This window comes from Tinamus guttatus, unplaced genomic scaffold (genome assembly GCF_059628265.1).
Source record: "Tinamus guttatus ecotype Peru unplaced genomic scaffold, ASM5962826v1 Tinamus_guttatus_pri_ptg000036l, whole genome shotgun sequence".
In the NCBI taxonomy this organism is placed as follows: domain Eukaryota; kingdom Metazoa; phylum Chordata; class Aves; order Tinamiformes; family Tinamidae; genus Tinamus; species Tinamus guttatus.
This window is the reverse complement of record NW_028288570.1, coordinates 315,479-342,575: the sequence shown is the minus strand read 5'-3', so window position 1 is coordinate 342,575 and position 27,097 is coordinate 315,479. Positions and strand designations below refer to the sequence as shown.

The window sequence follows — 27,097 nt, the reverse complement described above, 5'->3', positions numbered from 1 at the left end:
AGGTTTGTTTTTAGACAGAAATCCACGTGCAGAGCAAAAGAAGCTCTTACCTTAATAACAACAGCATGGGCCGGAAGATTGACACCCCAGGCGAGTGTAGCTGTACAAACCAGGACTTTGATATGTCCATTAGAAAACAAGTTCTCAACCAAATTTCTGTCTTGCCGCAGCATTCCTGCATGGTGAATACTAAAGCCATCTGGAAACAGTTCACGTAACTGCTTATTTCTAGATCTTTGTACCTAGAATGGATGAGGATAAAAATTAAATGCACTTTACTATATTCACTTCACTACAATTACGGTACAAGAAGCAATATATTGCAAAAATAGGAAAAAAAGCCTGTTGGGTATTAATTATTATTATTAGAAGTCATACGAAAACAACCCTTTCTATTCATGTGGAAATCTATGCCACCCTACAATTTGCTATATATAAATCAAAATGCTTTCTATGCTCGCTTTCAAAAAAACAAAGTAATTGTTTAAAATAATACTATGACAAGAAACATGTATACTTAAACTAAAGGATCCTGTATGAACACTGGAATTGAAAACTTGCATGCCTCTTTCCCTTAAAAGATGCTCTTTCAAACCATGCAGGGACAGATTTAAGTAAAAGGCCATATACTAAACATTAGTGAGATGTCCTTTCTAGCTGATAAAAAGGTCATGCCATGTAATTGTTCCCCTACCCTCATTTTTTCTTTCCATATGCCTATGAGACTGGGATCTCAGTCTATAAAAACTCCAGGTCCTCCATCCTCCTTCTGCAAAAGGAATCCCTTATCGTGCTTCACCTGCACTGAATACTGACCCACGGCTGAGACAAACTAACACTACACCCTTCCAAATATTAAACTTTGAAGTTCCACTTGGAGTGCATATTCCAGAAGCAACGGGGAAAGAGAGGAAAAAATGAAACCAGAAAGCTAACCACACATGAACAGAAAACCCCAAACCAACAGAGCTACGTTAGCCCAAGGGGAGTAATTCTCTTGCTGTTCACAAACATGTCTGAAAAACCATAAAAAAAATACAGCTCCCTTGTTGCAACTAAGATGACAGGAGGATGACATGGTAGCTCTGGTGTAAACTGGAGTGAATGGCTTTTGAAAAAGTCTGTTGAACTTGCCATGCACAATCTCTTTTCATTCTCTTCACTGGCTACTGCTTCCTCAGGTCTTCAAGTTTCAATTTACCTTATTAGCCACAAGCTCCTCTTATTTCCCTCCCATCTCTTCCACATCCCTAACTGCTGCAGCTGCTGCCTCTCAAAATCAATCACCACCGAATATGACAGGAGGCAGCTTGCGGTAGCACTGACTCTGCCTTTCCCTAAAATAACCTTATTCCATTATCAGTGGAGACTGTCGACCAATCCATGGATCCCATGAGAGTGAAGTATTTTATGTGACTGTATTTTCAGATGCATATATTGTAGTCAGTTAGCTCTAGATCAAATTATGAGGAATGTTTTCTATTTTTCCTCACATTTACTAGTCCTTGACACAGCCACAGAAAGTTGACTTAAGGGATGTAAAGTGGGTGAAAAAAATAAAAATTTTGTTCACGGTCTTGGCATACTGCCAAACATAAACAATAAATCTCTGCAAACACAGACATACATAGTAAGTTGGGAATGTAATTAAAAGCAGAACATGGAAACAAAAATACTGCAGGAAAAAAATACATTTCTTAGCCTCACAATTATTCAACTTCTCCATATCTGATCTTCCTGCTCTAACGGTAATATTTACTGTTCATTAAAGGAAATCAAACTAAGCTTTTAACTAGTGATATATCCATACGAATTTCTGGCAAATCAGCAGAAAAGAATCACATTGCGGTGTATAATTAAGTGCTGCGGTGCTCAAAAATGAATAAATAAGAAACGGAGAAAGTGGCAGTGCAGTTCATGAAACATATTCTCTACAAATTAGAGAAGAGAAACAAATATTGCCTAAACACCACAAATGTACTCAGAGTTGCACTTCTAACACACAAGCTACTAACCCCACAGAAGAAAAATTGTGGAAAAATTCACTTGAGTTGCAAACCTGGGAATACTAGCAAATCAAAAATTTGGCCTTGATCTTGATTATTGTCAGAATTTAGTGTAAGCATTTAACACAGTAATCAACCTGCATCTGACATAAAGAAAATCTTTGTACATGGTAGAACAACAGCCTAAAATTTCACTCCTTTATTATAGCTTGTTGTATGGGTCTTGTGTCTCTTTTACAGGTATTAATCAGTTTTGGTACTTGCTGTCAAAGTCAGTTTTTACATAAAATATGAAACATGCACATAAGTCTACAACAATGTGCTATATAAAAATAATTGCTTTTCTGAAAGGAACAGTTATTCCATATATACATTAAAAATATAATCTGTAACTGAAGAAGCCAACTGTTCATCCCAAAAATATTTGCAGCTCAATTGCTTATGTTGTCCAATTAGATTGCAAGAGACAAGGATTAAAAAACAATCTATTATATAGGGAATGACACTACTTTTTGTTCACAGTTTTAGGAACTACAATTTCAGTAGTTCAGAGAAAAAAATAACTTGTGAACACAGGAAAAGGAGGAGGAGTCAATTTTGTAGCAGAAAACACATTAAGACATGTCAGTGCTAGTCTGATTATATTTCAAATGCTTATTATTCAAATACTCAAGATTAATCAAGCACATAAATACATAATTACACCTAAAAATATGCACTTTTGTGTTTAAAGAAAAGATTCACATGCTCCTAAAATATACTCAATATTTTTAAATATCATAATTGAAATATTTAATATTCAAATTTAATATTTTGTCTGACCATTTGTTGAATTTATAGCTCTCAGATAGCAGCATGACCAGTTCTGAGATGATACATTAAATACCAATTTCAAAATAAAAAAATACCAAAACCAGGTGATTTTTGACACAATAAAAACTATTGACGACTATTATCAAATCACTGACTATATTAGATTACCGACCATAATGTAAATACTGGCAATACTATAAACTGTACAAAAATAATTATTTTTCTGCCATAAAGTTGTGCCTTTTTAAAATTACAAGGATACTATGCAAGTTAGTCAAGAACAACTGAATTGCCAAGTTCTATAGATACACTTATACATATATATTGTAGGGATGGCAAACAGATGGTGTATATGCTTTAAAGGCAGAATATTTGGAGAAAAAAAAAGCTCTTGAGCTTTTGGCTCAATTAATTGTATAGTTGCTCTATTCAACCTGAATTTAAATAGCTCCCAAGACAACAAAATCAACAACTATTATATAGGAGAAGTGAAACCGTTAAAAGTTATACTATGTCCATTCTGTGTTACTACAGCGTAAAAGGTTTTTCTTAAAATCTATATGAAATGTTACTAAGTACCTCAGGTGTACGGAGAGGTTGTTGTTATGAGGTCTCCTGATTAGAATTGATTTTCTTTCCCCTCCCCTATTGCTCAAGAGGACTGTAAATTTATGACCTTTGCTTACATGTGTGTGTGCATTTAAAACAGTATGTACTAAATAAATTCTTCGTTTAGCTTGCTGGCACCTGTATTTCTTCTAAAGACGTCCTGAATTTCAAACAGTTCTTGATTAAGACACATAAAAATCATCACCTTTAAACGCAGAAATATGAGCTACTTAATTGCCAGGAGAAGTGAGCCTTCCCCCAAAACGGAGGGAAAAAGAAAAAAGGTTTTAATTAAGCTTTGGGGTATTTCAAGTGAAGACTTAAAAAATATAATGCTACAGTCTTGTGGCAGAGTGGCTGGACAGCTGTGTGCCCAGGTAGCCAGGAAGGCCAACGGCCTCCTGGCTTGTATCAGGAACAGCGTAGCCAGCAGGACCAGGGAAGTGGTCGTCCCCCTGTGCCCGGGGCTTGTGAGGCCGCACTTCGAACACTGTGTTCACTTTTGGGCTACAAAGTCACCGCAAGAAAGTCACTGAGGTGCCAGAGTGTGTCCAAAGAAGGAGAACGAAGCTGGTGAAGGGGCTGGAGCACAGACCTTACGAGGAGCAGCTGAGGGAGCTGAGGTTATTTACTCTGGAGAAGAGGAGGCTCAAGGGAGACCTTATTGCTCTCTACGACTACCTGAAAGGAGGTTGTAGTGAGGTGGGGGTCGATCTCTTCTCCGGAATAACTACTGAAAACAGAACAAGAGGAAATGGTCTCAAGTTGCACTGGTGGAGGTTTACGTTAGATATTAGGAAAAAATTCTACACAGAAAGAATAGTCAAGCACTGGAACAGGCTTCTCAAGGAAGTGGTGGAGTCAACTGTTCCAAGCAGCATTCAAGAAATGTGCAGATGAGGCACTTAGGGTCACGGTTTATCAGGCATGGTTGAACTTGATGATCTTGAAGGTCTTTTCCAAACATAATGATTCCATGTGTCTACGATTCTAGAATGCGTCCCTATCTTTCATTAAGGCAGGTAATCAAAAAAGTATCTGATATCAAAAAAGCATAATCATTCATGAAGAATATCAGCTATAAGGCTTTTTGTGATCACCAACATGACGAAGCAAAATAGAAAAGAAGGAATTTTTAATAGATTTGTAGCTCAGTTTGTCTCATTTTATCTAAAAAGGTGTTGGAAAAGTAATAAAGTTTGCATGTAAGAACAAATTGCCAATATTTTACTTATTAAGAGGTGAAACATCAATTATGATGTGTTCTTCAAAACTGAGTTGCTCTTCGTCTAGGACAGACTAAGCAGATCATCACAGCTTGGCAAGATTAAATTTCCTTTTTTCTTTCTTCAGATTACACATTTCCCCTTTCAACTTCTTCAGACAGAAGGTATTTGCAGCTTAATTTTTCCTAATGTAACATTCAACAAGCATGTATTTTCTTCCAACAACAGCAGAGGAGTAAGCTATTCTAGTATTTTTCTCACGATCACCTTGCTATATAGCACAACTTCATCCTTGTGACCACGAGACTCAATCATTGTAATTTCCTTTCTGTAGAGTTCACAATAGGGCAGCACTTGCAGTTTGCTCAGAGTAGACCATCATATTTGTTCACTGCTTTGAGCAATTCTGTGCAATCTATTCCTAGCCTTCTTTTTTCGCTCTGTCCTGACACCTTACGAAGCATCATCTCTTTATTTTGGAGTCTACTTATTTTCATCTTGATGAGTTTCTACACTCAGACAGCACAAATATCTCAGATACCTAAAGTAAACAAAAAAAGGTATCTTCTTTTGCACTCTCCAGCAAAGGACAGTTTCAAATACGCTATCATGGTGTTACGAATGCAATTCTTATTTCCAAAATAATTATTTTGCAACTGTTCTAGAAAAATCAGAAAGCGTAATTCTTAGGTTGACCCGAATGGTTCCAACAAGGCAAAAGCTCCCCCCTCATGCATATTACTCACTATTGCGCCTGCTTTTTCTGTCTCGTTTAAAGGATACTCTTTGTCAGTCAAAATTTTTGAGATTAAGGTAAATGCAAGAAAACCACAGAAAAGTGGAGTAAAGGAGTAAAGAGAAGCTGAGAGAAGTAAAACAAAATGGAAAGAGGGAAGCTGAACATTCAGTAGGCTTATTCCTGTTCTTTAGAGAAACAGCAAGAACAATAACAAACAAAAAAAAACCACAAAAGCAGTAAGTATGGGGAGAAATGGAAAGAGATGACTTCAGATTTGAATAACCTTGCTTAGTATTTCATTTAACAATTTTAACTCTTCAAAATTTATTGAGAGGTATATTAATTAACCTTAAATTAAATAACGTAAACAAACTATTCTTTTTTTCACAACTGCTGTTTCAAAGGGCAGTGAACAAAACTTGGTGACAATAAAACTACGGCAAGGTTTGCTCCGGTCAAAATACAGTATTTTCTCATTAGAACAACTATGTCGATAAGTACAGTAAATGCATGAAATCTAGAAAAAAAACCAACACTAACCCATCATGGAGAGCTGGAGTACCATCTAACAGTGCATGCTAGCAAATGAAGAGGATGAAAAATAGAGTGAAGTTTAAAGGCAGAAACAAGAAATGCACTTGAGCTAGAGTGATTTTACCTTAGGAATCTTCTTTTATGAAATTCAACTTATTGTTATTACCCTACCTGTACTTTCTGCATAACAACTAAATTAACAGATGTTGTTTCTAGGACAAGGTTGAATTGTCATGTTACACGTTTGAGGGCGAATTTCATGTTTTATTACAGAAGCAAAGAATGAACTTTTGAAAGATTTTTTTTTTCTGTGAAGGACTCAAAAATTGTACTGTATTTCTGTGATAAATATATAATAAACAACGGTTCCTTAGCTTCCATTACTTGTACCTCTTGAGAAACAGTGTGGAAAAACAGCAGAAAAGAAATATTATTTGTATTTACTAAACACATAAGAATGTATGTACTTTTTCAAGTAAGGTTACATTTCAGAACAGAAACTACCAGAACTAATGTTAAGAGAAGAAAGAAGAAGAAGAAAAAAGAAAGAATTCATCTTCCAGAAGAAAAATCCTATAGAAAACCAAAGGACAATTTGCCAAATAGAGTTCTCTGAGAACTAGTTTACTAGACTACGCAAGCACATTATCCATTATCAGGATCAAATACTGGTCCCCAAACTCCTCTATCAAAGCTATGGCCAGAAGGAAAGCTACTTAAGAAGACAGTTTATAGATTTCAAAGATTTAGAGATGCCTGTACTAATGAAGTCAAAACACAGCCATATCTTAAAAGAAACACATATATTCAATATAAAACCTGGTTTCAATTTCTTAGTGCTTTAGGACAGCTTTTACTGTACTATTTTAAGACAAAGCATTGCAGGAAGCAGAAAATGAGGACACAGTTCTCTTTTATCTTGATTGAAGAATATGAAATTGCAGGGTTGGTTTCAAATGTTAATTTTTTTTGTTGATTGACAGAATTGTATTAATAAAGAAGGAGTAAAACACAGGCGAAGGAATAGCTGGCCAGCAAAAACCTTCTCAATCATCACAAACAACTTGAAATAATGGTCTCCTTAGAAAATTCCCCATCAGTCTCTATTTGAAGGATATCCAACAGATATCCTAACACTTTGGATGGTGGTCGTATTTCTGATAATATATCCTTCCATTACTTCCTTTGCCCTTTCCTGGGAACAGTAATAGCTTCACTGACTGTTCGCACTGCAGCCGGTTCCTGACAAAGGTTGAGTTCTACTCTGGCGAACGGTCCTTGACAAAGTTGACTTGCACGACCTAACAGATAACTTCTGGACAGAGGCAGACTAGCCTACATGCTGGTTAATGAGTATGCACACTCATTCTCCACATCTTCACTTTTACAATGTATCTAGCTATTAACTTTGTGGAGTTATCCTGAAGTAATATCTCTGCCCAACTCTTATTCTTTCCCTTGGTTATAATTAGTGGATTCCTGGCATGACAGTATTTGAAGAAGGAAATTCTAGCAAACAAATGTGAATTAGTTTGAATTTCTCCTGGAAGAGTCAATAATCTAATTGTCCCCCTCTGGAGATTTAAGTTCATTGCATTACAGTTAGAATAGTTTAAACCTATGAGTTACTGATCTGATCAATTTACTGAAATCACCTCAGTAAGTTCTGTAAAGTGCTCTAAAAATATCTCTGAAGGAGAAAGAAAGGAGACCAGTGTGACTGCTTTGCTTAAACATGTTCCTCAGCAGTCTATTCCCTCCGTGTGAAGATAACGATTATTTTAGTGGAACCACCAGGAGCATGTAATTCAGGTATTATTTCTTCTGACAGTATTACTGTTTTTTTTTTTCTGAGCTTGCTCCCCTTCTTCCTGTGTGTGCATGTTTCTGTCCATGGAGGGTGTCTCCTGTCAATTTGTGGTTTAGTAATACTTGTTTAGAAGAGGAATGTGCCTGTCCTTGTAACTCAGGAGTAGTCTGCAGACTGCTGCTCAGCTGTTGCACTCAAAGATTCCCTCTACAATGACACACGCAGACATACAGACATACACACAGAGTTTGCTTCAGGGAAGTTTCTGAAAATATTTCAGGTTTTCTGATTACAAAACATATCTAGAGAGTCACTGCAAAGTGAAGCATGAAGGTCAATGCAAAACATTCAGCTTCAGAAAAATATTCAGTTTCCATGTGCTTAAACCACAATTAACAAAACCATTTGAAGAAGAGATAATTGTAGAGAAGTTTAGATAGGAGCAACCGCCAAACAACTAATCAAAGTTATGACTTTTCCTAACATTGTATTTTTGGTTCCATCAAAATAATAGCATCTTTTCTTCACAGCTGTGAAAGTCTGACTGCCAATCTAGAGATATATATGGATGATTTTTTATATTTTAGTGCCCTCTTTTTCTTTCTGTTGTTATTTAGACTACATCATTAATACTTGAGTCCCGGTTGTCAACTCTTTGGCTTTTTACATAGCAGACATTTACGTAACAGACAACAGGAACATTCTGTGGGAAAATAAACATACATCAACAACAACAACAACAACAACAAAAAGAGAGGTGCGGGGGAATAGATTCTTGCTGATTAAAGGAAAATCTATTCTATAAATATAGACCAAAATGATTTGGCTTCTTTGAAGACTGAGGCTCATTAATGAAAAGAACATGAAATATTGTTCAAATACTCACAAACTAGTGGCAAGTGTCAGGAATCTGAAATCCTGCAATTCAACAATTTCCTGATATACTTTTCACAACAAGATAGGTGATAAAGTGATTTTTTTCAAAATAATACGGGTTTAAAATGTATTTCGCAGTTGTACAAGCTGGATCATTATTTCTTATGTCTTTGTGCCCCACACAATAAATACTTTTGAAAAATTTCCATGATTTATCTTTTCTGTCTGTTTTTTAAAAAGGGAGGAGATATAAGACAGAATTTCTGGCATATTTTTCCATTGCCCAGGTCTTATAGGTCAACATATTTATCAGACAACACTGTGTTGTATCCAGTTGGTATCATAGAATCATATGATTGGAAGGGACCTAGTGCAACCCCCTGCACACGCAGGGTCACCTAGAGCATGTGGCACAGGACTGCGTCCAAGCGGGTTTGGAAGATCCTCAGAGAAGGAGACTCCACAACCTCTCTGGGCAGCCTGTTCCAGGGCTCTGTCACCCTCATTGTTAAGAAATTTTTCCTTAAGTTCCTGTGGAACTTTTGGTGTTTCAGTTTGTGGCCATTACCTCTAGTTCTGTCAGTGGCCACCAGTGAAAAGAGGCCAGTACCATCCTCCTCACTCCCTCCCTCGAGGTACTTATAGACACTGATCAGATCCCCTCTCAGCCTTCTCTTCTCCAGGCTGAACAGGCCCAGCTCCCTCAGCCTCTCCTCACAGGGCAGATGTTCCAGGCCCCTGATCATCCTTGTAGCCTAGGATATTTGAGAGGGATGACTACTGGTTAGAGAAGAGACTGATCTGCAGTGTAGACATGTTTTGCCTTACTCAGTGTACTATTTATACCGTACATTGTACGCATAACTAGGCTACAGCATACAGCATAGCAGCTCCATGCTTTTCACTGAAGTGATGCACAGAGAATGAGATAAAAATCTACGGGAGGAAGCTTAGACTAAATTTAATTAAAAGCATGGAGCAAAAGCAGGCATTTAATTTACTCCTTGATTTCTCAGTTCTACAATCTATAAAACAGAAGATAAAAAGAGGTTACATATATGACTGATGATAGAAGAAAAATTAATAAGTACTAAAATGCTATACATGTGGGATAGTCAGAGAAGCCAAAAATCAGGAATGCACACAGAAATACCATCTTTGCAATGAGTCACTACAGAGGCAGACATAGCTTCGAATTACCTTACTCAATGCATAGCCATTATAAAGGAAAAACAAAAAAAAAACAAAAATAAAGTAAAAACTAAAAACTATTTGCATAAATAATCTACTACCCAATTCAAGTCAGAATTCTAAAACCTGGCCAAATGCAACCTAGTATTTCACTCCAAGTCAAACCGAGGTACTTGTCTTACAGTTGCATGAATTATTGGTACTCAGATAAGAGTACAGGATTTCATATTAAAATGCAAAATAATTCTTCCATGTGAACACCAGTGGGAAATAGCACAAGGTTTACATAAAATGTTGGTTAAAATGACCCAGTTTAAGCTCCACCAAGGACTGAAAATACAATAAAAAATTAAAAATGCATTTAAATCACTAATAATGTCATTCATGTATTGTACAATGGTCAGCATTTCTCTGTGGTTTATAAAACCCACAATAATAAAATTTAACATTCATTTTTGCATTGCTTCAATAGAATGAATATCTGGTCTCCAAGTGAATAGAAACCTGCCTAAATTACCTCAGACTTATTAAAAGAGGGATCAAAATATTTCATTTCAACAATAAGAAGAAAATGCACATCAATTAAGACAGGATTTAATTGCATAACAGCACGCTTTTTGAAAGCATACAAAGTCATGCAAAGCCCTTTATTTTTTTTTCCCCTTTAGTTTAGAATTAAAGTGTTCTCTTGCTGCTAGTGCCCATTCCAGCAAGAAGCACAGGCAGATATCCACGCTCCTCCAGCGCTTTAGACAAGCAGTCCTGTCATCATGTTTGTTAACCACTTGGAGTACCCTGACGAAAAAGTCATCAATCTCGGTCTATTTTGCTGTCGGCAGAAGATGTTTTTGGTATGTTGTCAGAAAACTATCCAGTAGGGAAGATGCACAACCCGAAAAGAAATTGGCAGCCAGAGAGACAGTGTGATGACACGCGAGGGCAGCGTGGCAGCAGCAAGGGTGCATTTGTTCCGGCTGCAGTTTGAATGCTGACATCCTCCGGAGACCTAATTAATCCCGTGGTTGCTGTGCTTAACTGCAATGATGCCAATATTCCCGCTTCCACAGGAAGCTGGTATTGCACGGTTTGTATAAAAATGTTCATTAGATTTGAGAACACCTCCTTTGCTTTTCCATAACACTCAAAACTGCCACTCTGATGAGCCATGAAATTATCAGATATGTTTTTACTCTGAGACAATGAAAGCAGAAAGACTGCTGAATCCCTCCTCAAGAGATATATTGGCAAAAACATTAGTTCTGGAAGAAAAAAAAAATCCGTCTCTAATCATTAAGCATATTTCTGTTTACATAATTAAATCACAACAGCCCATCACAACTTCACAGCTATGCAAAGCAACAGATTGAAAATTTTTAGTATCTCTTAAAAGTTGTGTAGGTAATGGGAAATCTGTAGTATGAATTAACAGTCTATAGGATTTCCAAACAATTTTATATCATTATGGAGAGCACAAAGAACTAAAAGTTATCCTAAGTCATAAAAAAATTACTGTGCCCCTTTAGAGATATGAATCATAGGTATCAAATGTCTTTTTACTTTGTACTGTGGCTTGGGTTTTTTGCTTTACTAGCTCCTGCCCTACAGGACAGGAGAAAAACACACCAATACCAAGCAGTAATGATAGCAGTAAATGCAAGTCAATGAAATAAAAGTGATAGAAGTTCCTAATCAAGAAAGATCAGAATTACACACATGGTTCAGTAGGTAACATAGACTACGTATCCACAAGAATCTTTTTTTTTTCAGACATCTGTGTGTATGATGAAAACCTAGATGAGTAATGAAAGGAAACACATTACTTGATCAGTGTCAAGCAAAAAGTTAGTGCACACTGCTAATTTGTGCGAATAATGTAAAACGAGATTCAAACCCAAGATACCTCTTGAATTATTGCTATTCTAAGTAAGAATTTCCAAAGGGATTTCTTACTAATCCTTTGTAGTTCATTAAGCAACACCAAATGTCAAATCTTACAGGAAAAGTGCTTTTGGGAAATCTTCTAAAGAAACAAAAATTATGGAGGTTTCATCTGATTAATTATAATAAGTGATAATTAATAATTTAATCTGATAAAGTGCTAAAGCCTCACTTAAAACCAAAAAACCCCACCAAACCCTCTTAAGAAATTGCTAGTCCTGTGAGCAGTGGGACCAAAGCAGCTGGGTTTTCCATGGTTTTTACATTCATCCCATTACATTTCCATAACCTCATCTCCCTTGGAAATATCCTTCCTGCCCTATTTGCTCCAGAAATTTTCCACCATGCCCTCAGCACTGCACAGGGAAGACCCCTGTACTACTGTACTGTTTGTAGGTTCCGTGGTCGCACTGTTACCAGCACCTTTGACAACGGTGCTTTTGTTCAGTAGTTTTATTCCACATTATCAGCAGACTCCTCATACCTACTCCTAACCGACTCCAGCCTCGAGGCAGGACTGTGAAGCCTGTGGACTATTAAAAAATCATTTCAGAAGTAACACAATGTCTTTATACACCAAAAAGGGCACTGGACCTGCACCAGGTAAGTGTTAAAACATGATGCTGTATTCTACTGTGCTCTTAAGGGCTAGAAGACTTGCAAATTTAGAGATAGACTGCCAAACTCAGGCAACTCTTGGGCTCATTGCCAGGGGAAACCAGCGGATTTATGGAAAAAAGAGAAATGACTCAGTCATGGCCACAGAGCTGCCTTGTACAGCTAGGTGATGTTCAAATGCTGGGATTTTTCCCCACAGACCTCAACAAAGTTATAAGATCCCCCTTAGTCTTAAACACTATCCAGTGGAAAGAAATGGTTTTAATGGTTATTAACCCATTCTCTTAATGGTTATTAACCCATTCTCTTTTACTTCATTGAAAAGCAAAGAAAAGAATCCAACCTTTGCAGCCCCAATATCTATGACACTTACTAACACCATGCTTCAAACTTCATGAAATCTGTAAGATCTTGCTTTGCAAAGTCTAAAAAAAAAAAAATCACGTAAATGAATACAATTATACATGATTAAATTTGCCTTTGAAAGGCTGTTTTCTACACCTATAATTCTTTAAGCATGTATCTACTACGTATACCTGCTGCACTTGTTTAAGGCTGTTATTCTAACCAGAGGAAAATTTCTTCCCCTGTGAAAATTATGTTTGCATTATATTCACATGGCCCTTGAGGGGAAAAAGAAAATGTCGCTTCATTGTTTAATTCATCCATCTGCTTTGCTTGGGATTTGTAACCGAGATCATTTATGAAAATCCTCTACCATAAGTAAGCAGCACTCTGTTGTTAAAAGATATTGTAACTTATGCTGCGTTCCTTTAAAGCAGGCTAAATGTCTTATCCATGCAGCAAATAGAAGTTAAAGGAAATCTAAGAGAATGTCTCCCTTGTATCAGGCACTTGCAGAGATTAAATCAGCTGGTTCAGGAAGAAGGAGATTTTTACTTCCTCCCTTAACGCTCCTGTAATGGCACAAAACGGGCGACAGGCGAGTTGTGCTGCTGCTTCCACAGTGCCTCTCCGAGATGGGTTCATTTCCAGTTTTCATACTCTGTTTACTTCTCATGCATACATTAGTGCTAATGACTGCTCAAAAGTGTAAGATGCCGTACTGTGAACTTCATTTGCTTTATTCTTTTAATTATATTAGGTCTTTCTTCTGAACAACTAATAGCCATACCTGTTCCAATCATTACGCATTTCGCTAGCCAAGCATTTTCTCTCCTTAAAAACGTTTTCATTTCCTAGCTCTGCCTGTTATACCACAATCTCTTTCAAAACATATTAGTAACACCTTTTATGAGTAGAGGAAGATAAGTCCATGATCACATGACCGTGCTTCTTTAAAAATGGGCTCAGACATCTAGGCATATTTTTCTTCGCAAATTCCAGTCCTAACTCCTATTCAACAAAATTATTTTCTTCTCGTATTTTTGTATTTGGACATAACAGATGATAGTTTTTCGAATGACCACGCTCAAAATGAGAATTCCTACACCTTGCCCCAGAAACATATGCAGAATGCAAACACAGAGGCTATGGTTACCTAAAGCACAGGTGTTCCCTCTTCTACCTTCACTGACTTTTCATGGGTGAAAAACCTACTGAGACTATTTTCTCTGATAACAACAGCCTTTCTAGTCAATTCTGCAAAAATGATTGATGACTTTGTTTATTTTTGGCACAGCCAAGTGAAGCGAACTAGTGAGCAAACGAGCGAAGATTTCCTAGATTTTTATTTTACTTTCTTTGAGGAGGTAACTAGAAAGTTCTGTCATATTTGCTTAACCTACAGGCTGCTAAGAGCGAAGATAAAAGGGCCACCTCTAACAGTTTGATGTGCAGAAATGCCTCTGGAAAAACAGGCAAACTGACTGACTGTTTCAAACCGGCTGATCTGTCCGCAGCCTGCAATGGCAGGACTCGCTCCGAGACGAGGGCACCGGCACCCACGGGTGCGTGTGGCTCAGCGAGATGGGCCTGGGCCCTTGAGAGCCAAGGGGTGCCCGGCAGCCCGACCTGCACATGAAAATTCATCAAATCAACCTATAGTTTTAAATGCCGGAACACCTCAGAAAAAAATGATCCTAAAACTGAGAGCAGGGAGTTTGCTTTCTCTCCATTTGTGACAGCGGTGCATTAATGACGAGACATTACTTATCATGAATACATCATGATACATTTCATATTTATTACCTCAAATGGAATTATGCTCCTTACTATAAAATACTGCATTCCCATAGCCCTTTCTTTGCCATAGGCAGAACTATGTAATACTTTCAGGGTCTGTCATCACCACACTCAGGAGAGGTCATTGGGCTACTTAGAAATATGGCAAGAAATAGTTTCCTCTAATGTGACAAGGTTGATAAGCCCACGCTGTAATTGAAATTCTCCCCAACTGCTGTTGTCAGACAAAGAATGGGGCTAAAATCATAGTTAATCTCCAATTTCTTCTAAAAAACAAAAAGGATGGCAGGTGCTAGGTGAATTGCTTATTCTCTAATAATTGCAAGAATTTGAACAGATAAAGTTAATTTCTAGTTTGAGGGAAAAATCCAAGAATTTTCTATATGATGGAGTAAGCTGTCTGTGATAACCCCACAGTCTCTGCCAGAAAGGAAGAAAGCTTTCCATCAATAACAGAAGCAGGGATAAACTTTGTGGAGAAGCCCCTTTACCCTCAAAACCCCAATTAAAACCAGCAGCTCTCACTGGTAGAGAACTGTACTGCTTCAGTATCCAGCCTTATCCATAGCATATACTTCATACTGCGGAACAAAAAACTGAATTCAGGAAAATCTAGATCACTACTTTAACTGATGACTTTTTCTATTTACATCAGAATCCTTTATGGTTGCAATAAAATTTGTTAAGTCTCTCTTCTGGATAAAGAGATACAAATTCATGTAGCAATTACAAAGCAGTCTCCAAAAGAGGCCATATAGGGTATCCCTGGAAGCAATCAATTCATCTTCACAGGTTTCCTCCAGCTAGTCTCAGTTTGGATGCCTGAAACTAATCTCATACAATTATAACCTTGAAAGATACAAATATTTAATTATTCTACTTACTCTTATCTAAGTAATCAAATAATAAACCTAAACAAATAAGTAATCAAAGCAATTATTAAGTAACGGAAAATAATTGCTTAAAATTAGTCAGATTACTTCTAGCTTCCTAAAATATTCATCGTCTTAAGAATTTATATTATAAATGTAGCCCATATAATAAACTTTCTACATATATTAATTTATCCATCTGTGGTTTGGGACTGTCAGCCATTAGTATGTACAAGAAAGAAAAAAAAAAAAAAAAGAAGGGCTGAGGAGAAAAAGAGAGGAGGCAGGAAATAAGGAAAAAAGAAGGAAATTTGACTCAGAAGTTTTGTGTGCGAAGAACCCACCCTTCAGGTCAAATAGATTTTCATAGCTTTTCAGGATCAAATATGAAGGTAGAGTCTCAAAGTCTCATGACCTTTTTTTTTTTTCATTTCCCCATGTTCTCACCATTAAAAGTTAGGCTAATTGCATACATATACATGTCAAGGGGACTATTTGAGCTTTAGGCATCTAAACACACATAAAATTAATTATATTTCAAAGGACTTATTTCTATCTATTTAATATATTGACAGACTCAGAGCTTTAGGTACTGTGAGCTGCATTTAAACTAGGATAGTATTTGAGCTGCATTTAGACTAGGATTGTGTTTATGTTCTCAACCCCACAATAAGTGCTCATTTAGTTGTTACCAATGAAACAAAATTTAATTTAAAAGCAAAAAAAAAAAAAAAAAAGGCCTCTGAATATTAGTACACTTCAATTCTGAATCCTCCACAAAATGCTTTGAAGCCACCTGTCTTTGGTGAACGATGGCCTTAGGGTAACCACAAAATGAGCATCCTGAGTGCATTAACTAGTACGGTCACAAGGTGGCTCTCAATACTCAGCATTTAAAACGACAAATCAATTCGACACTGAAATAGAGTACGCCAGTGAAGAGCTTTATTTTCTTAAAATCTTAAAATGTGATTTACTGCAGCTCATGAAAACACACCTCATTTTATTTTCTTAGAAACTTTTTTTCACTTACACACTAGGAAATAGTTAGAAGATATTTTAAATTTACTTTGATAGTCTGTCATGAACCCCTTTGTAAAGAATTCAGTGGGTATTTGCAAACTGCATCTGTAACCACAGCCTTTTCTTGTAGTCATATATTAAAAAAAACGAAGTTCTCTTGATATTTTTATTTTGCATATATGTGAAGTGATTTATTTTTTATACTTTTGATTTTTTAAATATATTTTTCTACTAAACTAATTTTCAATTACTTACTAGAGTTAGTTCTGTTTCACTGTTAAAATTGTGTGAAACTTCTACATTAAAACATTAATTTCCACGTGGATATTCTCTCTTACATCTTGTCTTTTCCAATATACTCTACCTCCATTCTTTATACTCTTATATGTCTTTTTCCTTTTATGCAAGTATTAATAACTGTGTTTTTTGTTGGGAAACTTTCCTTAGTCATTGAATCAGTCCCCATACTCGGTCTTAGTTTAAGATATTAATCAATAAATTGTATAGACCTGCATTGTACTCTAAAAGGACCAAAGAAATCTCTTACAGCTTTGAATATATCCCTTAGACAAAGATCTTGGTTGTTCAAGAAATATGCTCCTTCACAGGAACAAATCTAAGAGAATACCTGAAAATTGTGAGTCCAGTTCTTTTGAAATTGCATGCCATGGAGCAAGAAACCAGATGCGTTTTTAATGATATGTTACAGTACAAATCTTTTTATACTATGCTATAACTATTGAATCTAGAGCATGAAATACCATTACTGTGTTAGGGATCATTAAAAAAAAAAAGGTAGCTACTACTGTTCAATTTATATGAGTGTTTTTAACCTATGAATCACTGGGACAGATCCAATGTACATTGTCTACTGCTTTCAGTTCCATAAGGTTCCTAAAAACCCCTATCTGCAAAAAGGCAAACACTGTGCTCTGTTTTCTCTATGAAACTCTATTTTGTGCAGTATTAAGTTTGTTTCCTCAGGGATAACTCCAAAGCCAACAGCCTCTTTCCATCAGTTTCAGTAGGGTTTTCAGTGAGATCCCTCAGCTGCAAATCACCTAGGGCTCCATTCAATTATTAAGAAATAGTACAGTGTAAATGAAATCATGGCAATACAATGCTAAAGGCTTTAAACTCTTCAGATTTTTTTGATTGCTGTCCTTGATGAGCATATGTAACACCATACATGAAAAAAATGACCTCTAGAAACAAAGACTTTTCACTGGAGCACTAAGCTTGATTACAAAATTGTCATGCATCCGAGCCAGAGTGATCCTGTGCAGACAGAAAATGTGCAGTATTTATCCCTGATGCAACTGCTGTGCATTCTAGAACTACTTTCCAAGTACTACTACAATGAGCATAGAAAGGTTTTTGCAAAGCTTTTAATATTCTAAATTCTAAAGCCTAAGCCATTGCCATCCACAAACACGGTTTTAGCATTTTGTCACCAGTTTTCATTATTTTCTAACTTCCAAATTCATAAGCTTATACTGAACTAGCTTCTTACTTTTTTGTCTACTAAGAAGAAAAAAAAGGATGGAAAAACACCTAGCAAACCAGTTATTAAACTGGAAGTCATATCCTTAAATAGGGAAGTCATATTAATGAGGACAGTTTTAACCTTAAATAGTGACACTGCAACTATAAGGACAGTCTAGAATCACAGAATGCTTAAGGTTGGAAGTGACCTCTAGAGATCATCTAGTCCAACTCCCCTGCACACACAGGGTCACCTAGAGCATGTGGCACAGGACTGCATCCAAGTGGGTTTTGAAGATCTCCAGAGAAGGAGACTCCACAACCTCTCTGGGCAGCCTGTTCCAGGGCTCTGTCACCCTCACTGTCAAGAATTTTTTCCTTAAGTTCCTGTGGAACTTTTGGTGTTTCAGTTTGTGGCCTTCTCCTCTTGTCCTACTGGTGGCCGCCAATGAAAAGAGGCCATCCCCATCCTCTTTACTCCCTCTCTTGAGGTATTTATATACACTGATCTGGTCCCCTCAGCCTTCTCCAGGCTGAACAGGCCCAGCTCTCTCAGTCTCTCCTTATAGGGCAGGTGTTCCAGGCCACATGACAAATTCATATTTCATTTCATTGTGCTGTTAATACTCATGACCAAAAATTATACAGCAGAAAATGATAGTTCCCTATAGAAGTTAGCAGAAGCCATCATGGCTTCTTTAAAAATATTTTTTAATTTCACGATTCAAATAGATAACTTGTTTTTATTTATATATATGCTTATATATATATAAAATATATATTTTATATTATATACATATATAACATTTATATATGTTAACATACATAGAAAAAAATATAAAACCCTCTTATAAATCCTTATTTGGAAAGAATTCGTTAAATCAAAAGACAGATAGGGCTCTGTTACACATGGCATACACCAGCATGCAGCATTTCCCCCCATTTCTCCAATGAATAATTTTCATTACTCATTCTTTTCTTAAAGTTTATTGTGAGCACTGTTAATTTCCTCTTGGATCCTTTGCGCACGAAGCAGGAAAGCATTTCATCCTGAGCATGACTTCGTTTTTACCTCACTGTTATTCAGAACCTTCCATATGCATACTAATGTAACCAAAGAAAAGGAGATTCTTAGAAAATACAGTACTATCATTGCAGTGATATTATCAGTTTGCAAAAGCCAGAGTACTCAAGCAGTACTGGAGCTCAATGTTATTTTTTCAAAAATAATTTTGAAAAAAAAAAGATTGCTACCACTGTTAGTCAGTCATAACTGGCTGTTTCATTTGTTGCTTTGACATCTTTTGAGAAAACTTGTTTCTTTTAGCAAATAAAGTCCACTGACTAATTTTCTTAAAACATCTGACAAATTTCATCAAAATCTGCTTGTATTTAGATAATATGCTGGCCTATTTTTACTTCTTTCTTAGTAAACCACATTTTTGTTTCTGCCTTCCGTCACTGAAAAGATTCAACAGAAATTTGTGCCTAGGTATTTGAAATTATACATGTACTTTTCCTACAGTGAAGATGCACGTTACAATATGGAACGGTTACCAATACACAAGCACAAGTTGTGTACAGATAACCATCTTTCATAGAGCCTGAAATATGTTTCATTAAAGGTGTTTTAATGGTTGTGCAGACCAATTACCTGAATTTGGAATCTATAAAAGAGTTACTAGCATTTTGATTTTTATTGCATGGGAAACTTAATAACGTGAGAAACTTGTTTGTAAGGTACTAAGCCAAGACAGATATACAGCATAAACTAATTACACAAAGTACTATCTAAAAGACATATACTCCATTATATGCTGACACCATTTTTACTACAGGGAACAATTAGTATATATTTTATTAGATTTGAAATGGACCAATAGTTGATTAAAAAAGCTATGATAGTGGATATAAATATATGCCAAATAACAATAACCATGTCTATAATCATGTCCTTTTATATGCATACATGTGTGTATATATATATATATATGAGTATGCGTAAATATATATTTATATATACTTTATAAAAGTTTTACTATCTCTGAATTAAAAAATTAAATATCAAAATAAAATTCTTCACTAAGATTTTCCATCATTGGTTATCAGATATTCTTTCATAAAGACAGAATTATACTGGAAGAGATTTATTTGCCTAATTAAAAGAATATTAAATGTGAACTACAGTATGAATGATAAATTTTAAGCCAACACTTTCCCATCAGAGGGTCTTGTGAAATATTTTTGGAAAAGTTTTCAGGCCATATGCACATCATCATCTGCAAACATGGCAAAATGGATCTGCCTTGCTTTTGTTTTGTTGTTTTTCTAGTGTTCCTTATAGGTTGGCAATGTATTTACCCAACAAAAGTCTCAAACTGAATGAAACCACTGCCTGAAATGCATTCCAATTCGTCCCACACATTTGGTGTCCAAATGTGCTTCTAGAAACATATCCTTAGTTCTTAATGTCCTCTTAATATTCCATTCAAGAGAATGCATTAAGAGTGCTGACAGTATTAATCTAAAACAGCTTTTCCATTTGGAGTATTGGAAATATTAGGATACAGCACTCATGGCTTCCTTACAATTATTTAAAAACGTAGTGCTTTTTATTTAATATATGACTGTTGTTTGGAAAGCAAGCAAATTTTGCTGTTTCCACACCAGCTTGTGGATATTATATAGAAGTTACTGAGTTATCACTATTTCTAAAGTATCAGTATTTTTAAAGTAGACAGATCAGTATTTTTAAAGTAAGTGTTATCTGAATTCTAAAAATGGATTGTTTTGTTCTACTTATCTTATGAATAAGATATTGTTATTGAATATCTTATGAATAAGATATTCTTCTACCTTAAACCCAATAACTTTCTTAGAATTTTATGTGAACCAATAATTGAAGTTCTGGAATTTTTGACCTTTTCTATTTCTAGCATTCATTGACTACTACTAGAAGTTCTTGATCCATTTGTACTTAAATTATCCAAAGATTAAGACTTATCTGGTGAGATGGGGAGAGCGAATATATAACTCTCATATGAATTCATACCTGAGCACTGAAAATCACAAATCCTTTTGGATAGCTGTGCCTTCTGTCTGCATTCTTTTAGCGGTTTCCCACAAGGCATGTAGTTCCAGATGTGCCTACGTTTTTGTGATTTATATTTACATAACACAGAATAAGCTCCATTTTTGTTACCTACTAGATGTCATTACAGTTCACTAACAGTTTGTTTATACTCTAGGCCTGATAAAACCACGTTGTTGGTGCTTTCATACCCACTCGTTCTGTCTTTTGCTAATGAGCTAAAAATCACTAACATGGTGCAGGCACACAGATGCATCCAAGCCCACTTTTTATGCTCATGAATGATGCTCATTCAAAGTCTCAGGAGTGGCAACAGTAAGTTGATTTTTAGCTTTTTTTTTTTGGAAATGTTAAGTAATTAATCTCTGGTGTTTTGTGTTATCCATCTGCTGGCTACAAAAAGATGCTTTGACAATAACTAGACCGTTGACTGCGATGTGCACTGGTATATGCTATATCCTGAAGTAAAGCCGTGTGTGGTTTTATACAGTGCCAAATTAATACAGTCTCTTTAAAATCTACTTCATTTTGATAACATGTACTATTAATTTGAGCTAGTAAGTAAACCGTTAATGCCACATTAGAAGGCTTTTCTTCAGGACACTGAAGATGTGTCCGGATTAGACAGAGATTCTGCTGAATCCTGCTCTAGTTCGAAGAAGGTTAACGTAAATCAAAACAAAAAGAACATTAAATGTTGCAGATATCAAAGCTTCTACAGCTTCTGTTCTCTTACTATGGAGAAACCTTGATAGGATCAATCAAATATAAAATACGCTAAAAAATACTAACTCAATATGTGATTCAAGCTTAAAACAGTAAAAATACTAATAAATATATGGTATTCTCTGGAAAAAAAAAAACTGCATGGCTTCCTGAAAGTATGCCTAACTGCTTTGTAACCTAAATGAGCTTCTCCAAAGCAGCTCTGTGTCTCAGCGTGTAGTATTAACAAAGCATGGATCTAACACAGCTCACTTCTTACTGGCTGCTGTTAATCCTCCTTTATTTCAAGTATTTTAAAAAATGCATTCATTATAATGTTATTACACCACAAATTGATCTTAACTAAATATCATTCAAAACAGTGCAAAAATGTTTCCATCCAGTTCTGATTTACTCTGTATATTGTGCAAACAAATTGAAGGAATAGTTAAAAGCCCCCAAAAGTTTCCTTAAATTCAGGAATAACTTGAAGAAGTTTGAAGCTTGAAGAATAACACGGTTGACCACCGAAAGACATTCGACTGAACAATAGAGCTGAACAGTAGAGCTAAAAAAATTCCATCAAACCATAATCAAATTAGAATGCATTTGAAAAATTTTATTTTAAAAGTAATGAAATTAAGAATATGAACTGAAATATAGTATATTTCTTCATTTGTTGCTTAAATCATCGTGTCCAAATTAAAAACTGAATCAAGCACCTAAATGTGCCTTGGGAAGAAAGAAAAAAAAAAAAACCCTACATTTAACACAGTCTTCCAGGAAGAGTAAATTATTAATATGCAACTGAACAGCATATTTCACACAACAATTTAATTATATTTATTCTGTATCAAGTCTTTAAGGAGACAGTGAGACAGAAAACATCACAACATATATGCCAAATTGTCAATGTGTCAAGTGCCTATCAACACTTGTCATTTTAAGTTATCATGGATTGAAAACTTCAATTTAACAAAAATTCACAATGTAAAAATATTTATACTGCATATTTATAGTTTTATAGGTTTACTCATAAGTAAATTCATATGAATTGTCAGGAAATGGAGAAAAATGGTCACGTAGGGGTAAAAGTCGGAACAACAAAAAATAAATAAATAAAAATCAAACAAGCCCAAAAGAATCATATAGAAGAATATAATAAAGGATAGCCGGGAAGCAAACTACAATTTTTTTTTCTGAATTTTGTTCCTGGAAAGGCAGCTACAAAGCATGATCTGTGAGGGTCTCTATTTTGAAAATCATGGCCAGTCACTTAAAAAATATATTATCACCTTAATTGTCTGCCTCTCTATATAATATATAAGATAGATGTAGATGTATCTTGAGACTTTTGCAATGATGCTTTATCAATCAATCATGAGACTAGACAAAGCTAAAATCTAACATAAGCCTCTGGACCTACATTTTTTTTCTCTATATTTCTGTAAAATAGAAATCAAAATGTAGTTTCTAACAGAATGACAATCACAGAGCACTATTCAGTCAGCTGGAGAATAATCTAATTATCAAGAAATAGGGAGTACAACTGACAATCAACAAGCTGCAATATTCACTGAACAACTCAACAACAACAAAAAAAAAGCATGAATATTTATCAACTTTTCAATTCCACTCCTTATTTCTTATAACTGTTGGAGCTACAGCATTTCCAGGCAAACAGATTCCTCAGTAGATAGGGTTTCTCTAAATACCATTTTCCAATTCACCCTGCGATTTTCACGCTAAGCTGCTTAAATTGCATGTGACCACAAGCATTTGCTGCCAGTATGGGTTGGGGCATCCCATAAATAAAAGGTGCCTGAAAAATATGATTATTGCCTGCAATCTCCCTGTGAACATATTGCACGAGATGATGCACCGCGGCCAAGAACTAACTGGCACATCTTGGAAGCTGAACATGTTTGTGAGACCCAAGGGTCATTTCTAAATTAAGCTTTTTCTTTTCTTTTTTGGTTTAATTTCGTGCCTGGCTAATCTCCAGTGCTCGCTGTGGTTGGAAGAACGTTACAGCTGCTACTCCCTGTGCCAACACAGGGGAGAAATCCCCCGGGCCCACGGCTGCAGAGAGCGCTCGGAGGGAGGGCTGAGAGCACCCACAGGGATTTCGGTGCTACCCAATAACTTCACCCGGCTGCACTGCTTCCAAATGACCAGATTTGGGCAGATTGTGAGCTTGCTACATCACGGAAGAAAACAACAAGAAAAAGGAACATCGCTTCCTCAAAAAATCTGATTTATTTTTAATACTTGAGTTTCATTGCAGCTTGTGAAGGCAAGTAATGGCAACCAAAGTGCGGGATATAGGGTTCTAAAAGTGGAAAAAAAATATAGCCCTGCTTCTGCTCGTGAATATGAAAACTGTTATATTGGGATTTTTTTTTTCTTTTGTCCCCTAGACTGCTTGAAATTTTATTTTGAAACAAAGTTTTTTTTTTTTTTTTTTTTACTGTTAACACCTCTATTAGCAGATATAATAATTTCTTTTCCTTTCCAAGCAACTTCTATGTAACAACGAGATTTCAAGTCAAAAATGTCCTATCCAGCGAAGTTTTCAATCATTAACTACTGTTGAAAGGTACAGCAAATGCTCTTTTTGATTCAGTTTATGTGATAAAGCAGTCTAGTGACTAACTGATGGAGACTCCCAGAGTTAGAGGAAAAACAAGATGTTGCTTTTCCTTACTTTTTGTCATTGTCCAACAATGATCTTATAATTTGGAGAAAGACAAGGAACTCGCAAATTCACATGTAAGAAACACCTAAGAATACCCCAGAAAATGGCCAAATACATTCTACTTTTAATGAGTTATCTTAAGATAATAATCAGAGTTTTAAAATAATATCAATGTTAATGTCCATTTTAAGAAAAAAAATTATTATCAAATATGCCTATTCACTGACTGTAAACTTCTGTAATCTGCAATAAGCTGCACCCTTAGAAAAACACAACTAGGAGCTCAAAAAGTGTTTCAGTTTTAATGTACAATATTCCCACATTAACCAAAAAACTTGCTACACCTGTTTATTAAGAAAGAGCTTAGAGTCTGACATAAAGGAACCTGTACTAGTGTAACAGTTTTCTGATACCCTAGAGAGAAAGCAGATTGCAGAATGCTTCAGGTTAGAAGGGACCTCCGGAGACCATCTAGTCCAACTCCTCTGCTCAAGCCATTGCAGCATTAGTGTAATCAAAGACATTAAAAAAAATCTCAGCATTTAAATCGAATTCACAGTTAAACCATTCTTTAAACAATACCGCTTTGATTTTCAGTTTTCGTATTTACAAGCCCAAATAAAGATGACAGCTTAAGAATGTATTTACCGTATTGACTGTATTGACTGAACAAAAATACTGCATTGGCTTGTTGGGTGTTTTAGTAGATTTAAGAAAAGCAGCTTAATCATATTTTAAACATGACAGCAGGTTCAGATGATCTTCTTAAGCATATTAGTATTAAATAGGAATTTTTGTCAACAATAAAAGGAAAAGCTATAGGCAATATATTATCATATAGTTTATCAGAACATTTATGTGGAGGATTAGTAAGAAAACGTGTGAAGTAATAAATTTACAATGATGAAATCCGTTACTAATTTTAACCTGAAATACTTGGAAATTGCTGAAGAGATGCATAGAAAAGCATAAACCAGCTTTCTGCTGCTCTTTGTTTGCTTCTTTAACAAAATCGGCAGCGTTGCTCTCAGATATTTGCAACCTCCAAGATCATTCTAGAAAAAGATTTGCTATTCCATTTTGCTTTTACTAACACAGCATAACTTATGGAATTACAATGAATATTCATGGACAACTATCCAGCTATAAACACTATAAAGCTAATCATTATTACATAGCAAATTGTAGCTTGTAATGGCTAAAACAGAATATACAATCAGGCCCATAGATTAGGGGAAAAAAAAAAGTCCCCTTATTTTTCACAAAATAACCGAAAACTGCTACCTATTATATCATAGTGTTGTAGCCATCAAGATTTAAGAAACAAGCCAAGAAACCTGAAATCTTTCAATGAAAAAACTAAAAAAAGCTACCCATTTTCTGAAAACTGAACATTCAAATTTGATGCAGCATTCAGTCTATGCGGTGTCTTTTATACTTTCTCATTCATAATAAAAGCACTAGCAAGCTTCAATAGATACCCAAAACAAGGGCATTCTTCCTTCAGCTGAGCTGAAGCTTCTGCGTCAGGAAGAGTTCTCTATTTTTTTGTTAATGTATGATAGAATAAACACTGATAATTCTAGAGCTAACCATATTTCATTATACCTTCTTGGAAAATACAATGCATTTGTAATCCTAATACTTTGCTTTCTTGCTTTGACAGAGTACTCTTCAGCATTTCCCTAAGATCCACATAGGGCCTAAGGTACAATTACCATATCTGATACCAAGAAATTTCTCTACATATTGCATTTTCATGAATATTCAAAATTCTGTTTGGGCATATATTCTACCAAACTAGAAGTATGTGTATATATAAAACACCGTACATGCTTAAAAATAAACAAACTGACCAAAAACCAGCATAGAACCTAAAGTGACAATCTGTGGGGCAGTGGGAAGGATCGGAGAGACAAACTCTCTTTTATACATGAATCTGTAGCCTTGCTATAGAAACAAGAAACTTGGTAAGACTCAGTCAGAGTTGATAAATTAAAAAATATATATCAAAAGACAACTTAAAATTATCATTTGAAAGTCAATATATGATCCTGTGGGAACTGAAGCTAGATAAAATGTAGTTGAAGATAATATATTATTTTTAACAATGAGGGAAGAATTAAGGAAAAGGGACTTTTCCATTTCTGAAGATATTAAATGAAGTACAGATGAAGGTATCAAATGAAGTAGAGATGCCTTCTCATAAGGTAGAATACAGATTCTGAAAAAGAATTTAGTGAAATTCTGTCCTATGCAAGAGGTTAGATTTGACAACCAAAACAATAGTTCTGAAACTTCATATCCCAAACATCCACAGAACATAAAATACAATTTAATTTGGTGCTTGATCTCTGATTTCATACCTATAAACAACAGCAACTAAAAAGACATTGAAAATGAGAAGAATGAAATATAAGAATGTATCTTTGCAAAGACCATGAACAAAGCAAAACTACAACTAGTTTTCTAACAAGATTTCTAACCTGCATTGCTAGCATTGATCCTGTCCATGATACCATTAGTGGAACTACCTGAAATTTGGGTATGCAATTGCATTGATATTTAAGCTGGCTATTTACATTCCCGCTTCAAAATACGATGTAAAATATGGTTCTACTTACCATTTGTATGGTTTATAAAGCAATAAGGCAATACTTTAAGAAAACAAAAGTCCTTTGTACTGAATCTTGTACATTTATTTGTATGTGAGCTTAT

At 35.5% G+C, this 27,097-nt stretch overlaps 1 protein-coding gene across 1 annotated transcript in view; it reads right to left on the bottom strand.

Annotated features, from left to right (window-relative positions):
• Positions 1-27,097, bottom strand: part of ASCC3 (activating signal cointegrator 1 complex subunit 3) — a 240,803-nt gene that overhangs the window by 97,133 nt on the left and 116,573 nt on the right. The window contains exon 15 of the mRNA XM_088534698.1: positions 51-242. Coding sequence (XP_088390824.1) covers positions 51-242 — 192 coding nt within the window. The remainder of the gene's footprint in view (positions 1-50; positions 243-27,097) is intronic.